Source organism: Motacilla alba, chromosome 2, assembly GCF_015832195.1.
Source record: "Motacilla alba alba isolate MOTALB_02 chromosome 2, Motacilla_alba_V1.0_pri, whole genome shotgun sequence".
Classification (NCBI taxonomy): Eukaryota; Metazoa; Chordata; class Aves; order Passeriformes; family Motacillidae; genus Motacilla; species Motacilla alba.
In genome coordinates, this window is record NC_052017.1 from 30,185,468 (window position 1) to 30,196,032 (window position 10,565).

Genomic DNA, 10,565 nt, shown 5'->3' on the forward strand with positions numbered 1-10,565 from the left:
TTGTAATCGCTGTATCAGAGACTTGAGTAATTGGAATGACATATGTCTGCAGGAATTTTTGCTGAATCTGGGTTATTTGACAGTAGAATGTTCATCATTCCTTCCAAACAGATAGAAGTTTGATCAATTACATTTCAGTGGCTTACAGCCATATGCTATCTACAGTGACATTTATGATCTATTTTTTTATCCCCAAATGGCCTTCAACCTAGCAGTTATCTGCCAACATGTTAAAGTTTTGGTCAATGAAAATCCTTTAGTGTCTTGGAAAGATTCATGATGTTGTCTTTTGGACAAAGTCCATTATGGGTAACTACAACTTTATCTACATTCAACGTATGTAATTGAGTGGCTGTGGTATGGCACACTGTCATTTGGCTTCATTTCAATCAACTAAGATAACTCTCTGTATTTTCTTTCCTATAACACTGTGTCATGTTGCTGCAAAAAGCGAAACAGCTGTCACATTCTCCTTCTTGAGGATGCATCCCAGAATGGGCTGTTTCTTCTGAGAGGACAACATAGCCTCCAATTTGGCAGGTAAAATTTTGCAACACCAAATCCTTCTATCTGTGGTTTCATGTTGTCAGTTCATTGCAGGAACTAATAGTCTGGTCTAGATGTCAAACTATCTGATTTGTTAGTGTAGCTGGCAGGTTAACTGTCTAAGTCCTACCATTTCCTCACAGAATTCACTGTGCGTAGAAAATTTCATCCAAAAAAGAAGAAAAATAACCATCTTTAAAGATTAGATGCACTGTTGGGAAATTAAGTTTTTAAAGCTAAATCAGATGTACGAGAGGAAGCACTTCATAATTGCTCACATTAAGGGTAAAGGGCCAACCCAAAGGCATGTAGACAGGAGGAAAAAAGGCAATACAGTCACTCAGCTATTGCTGTGAGAAACAGCTCTTCAAATTCCCACGGATCAAATGTGTATCAGAAACAAGTTACACTGCTATAAAGAGGTAGAAGATGCTTTTTCATTCCTTGTGGTTATGGGAATGGAAGGCATTGTATTTCTTTGCCCATATCCCTCCCAAACTGTTCATTGAGGAAAAAAGGATTTCTGCTGCTCCTTAAGTCATAGAAGTTAGCAAAATATTATATGACAAAAAGTTGCCATTAAACTTTGCTCAAGAGCATTTGAAAATGGCGTGTGAAATCCATGCTGGAATAGGTGTTACTGTAAGGGCATCAAAGTTGGAGGGAATGGATTAGCAGCTCTCCAGTAACAGCTGTGGCACCACAAATGATGCAGATAAGCACCACCTCATTTGCAAAACAGATGCCAGAGAGCAACACCGTGGAGCCAGTAGTAGCATTATGCATGGAGTGGAAAGAAACCACAGCAAATATAGGTTTGTGTTTTCCCTAGGTTTTCAATAAGAAACCTCCATGGTGCCACCTGCATTTCCACCATACTATGGCAAAGTGATCATTACCAACCTCTGTGTGGACTTTCTGTCATTTGAAAACGTGTCTCCAGATGTTTTCAGCAAGAGAAAATACCTTGTGCATAAAATCTTCTCTTTTCATCTCTGAGGTCACACTGCATCTTTGGGGTTATATTTGGTGTTTATGGAAGTGATTCAGAAACCCTCACAATAAATATTTCCAATGACCCATAGCTTCAGAAGAACTGTGTTCTATAAAATGAAGCAGGATTGAAGCGAATGTCATTAGAACTTTCCCTGTGCAGTGTCCTTCTCAGGTATCGATCATGTCTTTCCAGCTTGAAGGCAAAAAACACCGGTCTTATACACCAAAATGCTCTCCAGTCAAATATTTGGCTCATGCATTGAATCCTTCAAATAATTTGGTCAATGGTACACTAAAGATTCATGTTTCTATGACTCTCAAAAACAAGATGAGAAATTTATCTGGTTTAGTTTTGGGTTGTTTGTTTGGGGTTTTCTGGGTTTGGATCAGTTTATATATTTCAGGAGATATGCCTGCACATTTATATTTTTAAAACATGACGAATGTTGTGTGTTCTCTCTATAGCTTTGGTAGAACTTATTTCTCTCCAAGGGCAAGCCCCATGCTGTTAACATCATAGAACTTCCTCAGCATAATGGGGCTCAGTCCATAGGTATGGCAGTTGTGATGTGAGAGGGGATACTGAAATAATTTTTTTCCTGAATGTCTGAAACATACAACAGTGAGAACTGACTTATGCTGTTGTCAACCCAAGTACAGATGACAGAATAAAGCAATGAATAGGTGGATGTTTCCAAATTTAACACCTTGGGGCTGGTGAAGGTGTTTGCATCTATGGGACTTAAAGTCTATCTTACCAAGGATTGGTTTAGTAGTTTGAGCACTGTTATCAGTACTTCAGAGAAAGTTCCATTTGCTCATGATTAAAATTTGGGGTCTGTATGTCAAGGAGGTGGCACCTGATGAGGGCCTAAACTGTCAGTTTAATCATATTTGGCAACATTCAAGATATCTGCAAAGAAAATTTAAATGGAGTCAGATGTAATATGAAATGAATTCCACACGCCTTCATGTAAGGTAGAGAAAGATCTGAGATAGCCCTTCATTTTACAGCCTCTCAATCATATTTTCCTTTTTTTCCCCTCCATTACTATTATTCATCATCCCACAACTTCTTTTGCATCTGGTAGTTTGCAGAGTTATGAGAGTCGATGATGTTGCAGAGTTACTGCAGTATTCTAGCATACAATGAAATAACTATAAAAATAGATTAAAACATTTTTCTACATATTCACTTAATGCTCTTTATACTTGGTATCATATATGATAATATTAACAACAAAAAAGTGATTGCAAGTACTCACAAATGTCCCCAGATGATGTTGCCAAGGCCTGAATGTCTGATTCAGCTCAAAGTTATTTAAAAATAATTTAGAAATTATGCCTGTACTCCAAAAATTTCCTGGCAACTCAATGACTAAGTTATGTACATTATTCTCAAAGACTTCATAGGAGCTTCAATGCCCAAGACCAGGCCCAAGAGCACCTTGAAACATCTGAAACACTTCAGCATTTGGATAATTACATACTTTTGGGACCAACCCACATTTCTCTTTGGAAAATGTTTCCCCTGCATGGCTGCAGACAACAGATGGATCATATGATCTCTGCATTTGGAAAGATGGCATAATTCTGGCAGACTTTCAGTTGAGTGAAAGAGGCTGATTTCAGATCCTCATTAAGAAAATATACAACCACACGAGTGGACTGAATGGCGGAAATTGATCGCTGGCGCCAGCTTTAATAGAAAATATAGCACACTTGCAACATCAAATCTGCTGAGCTGTGGCTGGATCTAGCTCTATCAGGTTTTACATTCTTTTCCCAAATAAATGTGCTCTAAAGGAGACATTCTTTGTAGTATAAGGGCCTTCTGTTTGCCAGGAGGGAGGGGAGCAGAGCAGCAGAGGGTTAAAAAGAAAATTCAAAGAGCTACCAGGTCTCGGGTTGGAGCAGGGTGCCAATGCTTTGTGCATTGCAAAAGTTTCTGTTTAATGAAACTTTTCTTCATATTTATAGTCTCTTGGTATATTTTTTAGAGTGCAGATGGCGCTTTACCCAGAAACCACTCCTTGGAAGAGTGATGCCTTGAGAGGCTACCTAGAACAGAGGCCTGAAAATGTTAAAGGAATAAAGTAGGTATTTATTGAAAAGGCCTTCAAAGGATATAACTTGGGCAGTACAAGAGCCTGACTGTGGCTGCATCCAGGATGGATGACTTGGCCCCTTCCCACTGCAGGGCTCTGGGAACAAGGCCCAGTGCCTTCTTTACACACATTTCCACATGGAAGCAGCCCTGCTGAGCCCCTGAGAGCTTGAGTAGCAAACCCAGGGCACTGTAAAGTGTAACATAGTTTCCCAGCAACACTGGATATGAACAATAATTTCACTGTAATCACTACTCACAGCTGAAAAGGACTGGTGGAGCTGCATGCCTCCATTTCACCATCAAACACCAAAATATTGGCTATGGCTTCAGGTCACAATTTTTGTTTCAGCAGAGACATCAGGATCTTTATGTGATACCTTATCTTGGCAACACAAAATAATGAAAATTCCTAAATCATTGGTTGCTTTGAAAGTATTTTCTAAACTATCTTTTAGTGAGATCAGAGACGTCTATCCCACATCAACCTGAAAAGTTCAAGCAGTAATAGTGGTTGCTGTGGTATATTTTTTCCTGTATCCCTAGCTCTATACATACCACTCTTCCCTCTGATAGCTGTAAGTTTCAAAAGTTGGAATCATTAACTAGTTTAAGGACTGCATAGTAAATAAACAATGCTAGAAATAAAAAGAAATATCAACATCTGAATCAACTTCTCTCAGTGCGTGTGTTTATGTTGAAGACTTTCCATTCGCAGATTTCCTCTTTGCTGTGTAGAAAAATCATAAAATGTATTACTTTTCCTTGATCCCCTGTAAGGCTTGGAGCAAGAGAAGATGGAACTGGAAGTCATAGGTACAATTATTATCTTCCTTCTGCTTTCAGAGCTAAGGAGAGGCAATTAAACCAACAGGATACTCTTTATCTCTCTTTTTGAAATTATGGCAGAGGTATGACAAAAACATGAGCAGGCCTAGAATCTCAGTGTGCCTGATTATTTGTTTGAAATAAAGTCATGTGTGACAATAGTGATCCCTGTCCTGTTGCAGTGCAACACCTTTGTGTGGGAACAATTCAGAACCCCTCAGCATGGGAGGACATGGTCTGTGTCACCAGTGTGACACTGAAGCCTTTGAGAGCAGCAAAAGCCACACTGAGATAATATAATGCACACAACAATTTGAATATGTTGCAGTCCTTGTAAGTATATATTAATGTGGAAAACTGTACTGCAAAAGTAAAGGTGACAGAATTACTCCCCTATTTTGACTTCTTTGAAGAAACAGGAATTTCAGGTGTGTGAGGACCACTGAAAGGGAGTGTAGCTGGTGATCAGCAGAGTGAGTAGTAGCTGCGAATAATTCAAAGGCTTAAACTTCAGTGCCAGCCAGACAAAAGGTAATCACTGAAATGAGTACAGATAAGGGGAAAAGCAAAATTTGGACAAAACACAATTTACAAAATAATTTCTGAGCTACACTTCTTGAAAAGCTAAAATTCTAGGCAATTGCAATCGAATATTTTTATTCTGTCAATTCTTTTATTTTGGCTATATTGCAGTGACAAGTGCTCATCTCACTATCTGAAACAAGCATTTTTTGGAGCAGAGTTGAAGAGCAAATAATCTGAACTGAGTCTATTAAGCAAGTTTTTAGAAAAAGCCCCGATTTACTGTATTACAAAAAGAACATAACCAGCACACCTATTAGTCCTTGTAACAATTTTCTTGTATTTCTAGGTAAAGCTTGGCTGCCATTGTTGTAGATTAGTAGCAGTCAAGCCTAGTAAAAGAACAAATTCCTGTGAAAACGGGGACTCAGCTTGCACAACAGTCACATTTTAAGCTTCAGTATTTTACATATTTTTAATTAAAAAAAAAAATCCACCAAAAAACAGAAGTCCAAGCTAATTGAAAGGACCAGTAGGGTAATACAGAAATTATTTTTGAGTAGAATGACCAATCTGAAAAGGAAATCAAAGCCACTTTTCCATTACTTTTGCTTAGTACCTCCATTACTTCAAAAACTAATTTATTTTAAAGTTTATAAAAGAAAAAAAAAAGTGTTGCTGGACTAAGACTTCACTTATAAGTTTCATCCTAGAGGGAATTTTTATAGCTGAGTTATAAACCCTCCACACTTGAATGTTTATAATGAAATGCTGACAAATGCGATAATAAACACCAATCATGGGGCCATAGTAGCTGATCAGAGAGTGGATTCAAAAGTTTGCAGTGCTATCATAATATTTTGTTCTGTTTCCAGCACTAGTTTGCTTAAACCTCCTTTCAGGTTCAGCAGCTGTAAAACAAGATCAATCTAACTAGAGATTGCAAAATCATTTGATTATTTATACTTCTCTTCGAAAGCTATGAAATGTCTCTCAAATATGATTTCATTTAGTCTTATTTTTTTGGTTTACATGTCGGAATACTAATTGTAATATGATAGCTTCAAGGGAACTCGAATTTCTACCAAAAGTCAGTCTTCAGTGGCCAAAGAGAACATAAACAAACCAGCCTCAGACCGGGGTCTAAAAATGGGCTATGATCAAACAGCTTTAAGGCTTTAAAAAGCCCCTTATTATCTTTTCCCAGAAGTAATTGACGCTGTCAGTTTTTGTTCTTAATGTGGTGATAATGGCACTGTGCTTTGGGGAGACCGAGGAGCTGGGCTCAGCCTTGGTGACAGCAGGGATTCTGAGCAAAGGGAAGAAGGCCCTTCACTCCAGCGGGTGAAATCCAAGCCTTGCTGGAGTTAGCAGCACTTCTGCACTCTGTTTGGGTTGGGGTTTCACTGTCTTCCCAAGCCTGACAGGCTGTTGTACTGTACTGACTGCACAGATTAGAATGCAGCTATCTTGGACTGAGGCAAGGAGTAGGGGAGAAAGGACCCCACAGTTCTGTTATTTCAGCGAGATGGGATTGCACTCCAGCAAGAAGCTTGTCTGCAGTGTTCCCATAATTGGTTTATATTCTTACCAGACTAAACTTCCAGGATTTCGACACTTCCACAGGGGCTGAGGGATGGGTCAGTATGGCATCTTGCTGTTTCACTAAGCTCTTCATGGGTGTAAGGACATGCTTTAGTTTCAGCACTGGTTACTTGGAAAAAATTGCATTTAAACTGCTTTTTCAGTAAGCTTTCATCAGTTTTGAAAAATCATGAAACAAACAAACAAACTAACAAAAAAGCCCATTTCATCAGGTTCTAAGGTCGTATAAATCAATGAGTGGCTCAGGGGCAGCTCAAAACACATCTTGGTATTTTTTCTGTGCTGTTTACACATTGTGTTCATTGGCTTATACCACAACTGCATTTTTCATTTCTAATGTTTTTAGTATCAGTGTCTCAAATAAGAACGTTACTACTGTTTGTATTGCTGCAAAATTTCCAGTGGTCCATTAGAAATCAGGATTCATAATGCAAGATTCATTTATATTTAAAAATAAATGTAACATATACTTACTGCTTTTCTCTAGTCTCTAACACAAGTATTAAAAAAAAAACAAACAACCAAACAAACTTGGATCTTGAACAAATTCCAGTGTTTTGTTATTAAACCAAGAAAAGAAAACCAATAATTTTTGAATTATCTGTTAGAGACATGCTTACATTATGAATCTCCTAACTTAAGACTCTATGTGCTATAGAGTTCTAATTTTATCCAGTGATATGAGCAAGAAAAATTATGAAAAGTTATATAATCATACTGTGTGAGATCAGAGAGAAATGGTGGTGGTAAGAAGTGAATATTAAATTGCCTATTTCATTGTCCTTAAAGAATTTGTCTTCACCATTTTGCCTGAGATGATGGTAACTAAAAGGAGATTGGGTTATGTGAACTATTGTTGATTTTGGAACATTGTTCATACGTAGTTCCTTCTTTCGTTTTATTTTTAGAAAAAAAAAAAAAAGAGAAAGAAAGAAAACAAACCCCAAAACAACACAAAACCATCTGAGGAGGTGAAACCCCCCAGTTCCTAGAAAGGATCCAGCTGCCCTAACTATCCAACTGCCTCTTGGAAAAAAAAGCATTTTGACAAATGGAGAGCAGATGCAATGTGTGGAGTCATAGGGGTCAACAAAAACAAGCAGAGAAAGAAACCAGGGAAACAAGTGAAAAGAGAAAGAATATTAGAGTATTAATACAGGATATTAGATGTTTAATGATAATATTGAAGTGAACAGAACGAGAAAAAGAAGAATCACCACAGAGCTGACAAAACACGAGAAGAAATATGAGACATAGGATCCTAGGTATACTAGCCTGAATCCAGGGTAAATCTTGATTTTACTAATATCACTGTAATTTTATGTAATCGAGATTAAAGCTGTCCTATGAAGCCACGCAGAACCACGGCCCTCAATAGGCAGTTTAATGCGAGTGGACCGGGCTCTGAGCAGCTGGCTGCTGCCCGTCGCTGAGAACGCGGAGAGAAATCCAGGTCTTTCCCAGCAACAGCAAAGGAAGGTGCCCGCAGCAGAGGGAACTGGGGAGGGGAGCTGGAAGGGAGGGCAGAATCACAGCAAGGTGGGTCGGAGGGGCTTCTAGGGGAGACCCTGGGCCCCGCTCCCAGCCCAGCCACGGCCGCCTCCCGCCGCTGCCGCTCTCCCCGCAGCTCGCCCCTTTTCAGAGATGCCTGCATCAGTAGGTAACGCTAGATACCCGGGGTGGACCCTATCCCTGCCCTGGGGTATGCCCGACTCGGGCTTCACCCTTTCCTCCCCCTCTGGCTAGTCAGAATGTATTTCATAATTTTTATTCGTTGCAAAGATGAAACGTGATATGTGTGTGTGTGTGCGTGCGTTTGTAAGGGAATGTGCCGTGAGAGAGAAAACGTCTCCGCTTGACGTCCCCAAAACCAGAGCCCGCAAACTCACAAGTTTTCTCTCTCAGGAGGGCGCAGACGGCTTCCCAGGCTGGCCCCGCCGGTGCCGGGGAGGCTGCGGAGCGTCCCGGACAGCCGCACCTCGCCCCGCCGGGCTGGGCCGGGCCGGGCCGGGCCGGACGCCCCTGCTCCAGCTCCCGCCCGGTGCGAGCGACGGCGCTGGCCGCCCACACGCAAGGACAGAGCCATTCCCGGGAAGAAAATCGTGACAACAAGCGGTTGTATCCAGATGTTCGCCTTCCCTGGCCCCGTGACACACGGCGTGGACTTGGCAGACTGAATTTCAAAGAAAAGGGAGTTGTTGTTTATTTCTTAAAAGGCAGAAAGCGCTGGGTTTAAATGCACAGGCCGAGATTTCCCTGGCAGGCAGCTGGGCAGGAACTGAACCCTCTGGAAACCCGTTCCGCACGTTGGAAGGGCTCCACTGCCCCGGCCCTGTCTTTCTCCAAAGCAACAAATTGGAAAGATATTAAAGCAAGCAGGCAACATAACACAAACCAAGGAGCCTCGAACTTCCATCCCCCTCCCCCCTCCCACCCCGTTCCGTTTACAAAAACTATAAATATTAACAAGTCTGCAACACACTGAGCCTCTCCATCCATCTTCTCCCCAACTCTTCCCGACCTCAGTGCACGCTTCTCCAAACACTCCTGGTTTTGTATCCCACACCTACACGGTCCTGGCTGCGGTGTGAGAAGCCCAGGCAGGAGCCACGAATCTATATCCCCAGGAGAGAGGCGCCGAGGCCATCTGCTCGCTGCCCCGGGTGATGCCCGGCCCCAGCCGGGTATCCCGCCGGGCCCGGGCGCTCCCTAGCTCGCCTCCTGTCTGCTGCATCCGTCCAGGAGCTCAGTCATGAAGGAGATGTACACTATGGCCAGGCGCAAGGTCTCTATCCGAGAGAGTCTCTTCTCGTAGGCGAAGGTGGGCACCTTCTTCCTGAGCTGATCAAAAGCCTCGTTGAGGTTGAACATCCTCTTCCTCTCGCGTATGTTGGCAGCCTGGCGCTGGGCGTAGGTGATGACCCGTTTTCTCCTAGGTCTGTCCAGGAGGGAAGCGCTGCGCATCCTTTCCTCTTCCTCTTCTTCTTCATCTTCGGGATCTCCATTTGCGAAAGCAGCCAGGGGCAAACCTCGGGCCATCCCTTCTCGAAGCGACAGGACTCTGTCCCCGAAGGGATGCCCGGTGGTGATCTCGCAGAGCCCCAGGCCCGTCCCAGCCCCGGGAGCTCCCTGAGGGTTGCACAGGGAGAGGTCGGCCACGAAATCCAGCACCGAGGTGCCCAGCAGCCCCTCCGGGCAGGGCACTTGCGGGGCTCTGCCGTGCAGCTCATCCAGCAGCCCCGAGCGCTGGTGGGCTGGGAAAAGGCTGGTTGACATCTTACTTCAGAGAGGGCTTATTTTGGACCCACATCCCCAGCCCCAGCGACGTTAATATTTATAACCCCCCGGATAACAGGATTAGCAGGACTAGAAAGTGCGGCTGTAAAATTTCTTGCCGTGATGCTGATGAGAGGAGACAGGCAATCCCCTCGGGGACGCGTGGATGCTCCCGAGAGAGGAGTCCCCAGCGAGTCAATCCTGTCACAGCGATCAAGGACAGTTCCTTCTTGGCAAAACCTTCCGCTCTTACCTGCTGAGCACTTTTGTCTCTTCTTACACACCCGCAACCAAACGATTTTCAGCCTCCTTAAAGCCCTCAGGAGCAGAGCTGGTCTCCACTGGGCTTGTTTTCTTGCTTTCTGTCGGGATCTCTGAACCCTGGGAGCCAGCCTGACCATTGATGTCAGGCAACTGCATGTATGCTTTTAATGATGTCCTGAAGAGGGGACCTGCATGCAGAGGGTCACCGGGGAATGTTTACCCTGTATCCCAGCGCAGTGGGAACTGAATGACAGGACCCCCATTAGCCTAAGTAAGCATTGTAGGGGACCCGATATTGCATTCCCAGTAGTAACTGTTGGAACCGTCTCTTCATTCCCCCTAAATCCCCTTCAATCAGAGTTCAAATATCTTTCCAGTAAAAGGCTGCTCTGTAAATCTCATTTCGGTTCAGGCAATCTCA

General features: G+C 42.8%; 1 protein-coding gene and 1 long non-coding RNA gene across 2 annotated transcripts; one reads left to right on the top strand and one right to left on the bottom strand.

Moving 5' to 3' along the window:
* The first annotated feature begins 318 nt into the window (after positions 1-318).
* On the top strand, positions 319-3,639 carry LOC119697751. Its single transcript, XR_005255920.1, has 2 exons — positions 319-540; positions 3,543-3,639. It is a non-coding gene; the product is annotated as an uncharacterized LOC119697751 (long non-coding RNA).
* A 5,674-nt stretch (positions 3,640-9,313) lies between these two features.
* FERD3L (Fer3 like bHLH transcription factor) lies at positions 9,314-9,880 on the bottom strand. Its single transcript, XM_038129284.1, has one exon. The coding sequence runs from the start codon at positions 9,878-9,880 to the stop codon at positions 9,314-9,316; it is 567 nt and encodes a 188-aa protein (XP_037985212.1).
* Between the last annotated feature and the right edge of the window lie 685 nt (positions 9,881-10,565).

Excerpts from the sequence above, each read along its gene's own strand:
- FERD3L (XM_038129284.1), bottom strand. The coding sequence starts at position 9,880 with ATGTCAACCAGCCTTTTCCCAGCCCACCAGCGCTCGGGGCTGCTGGAT.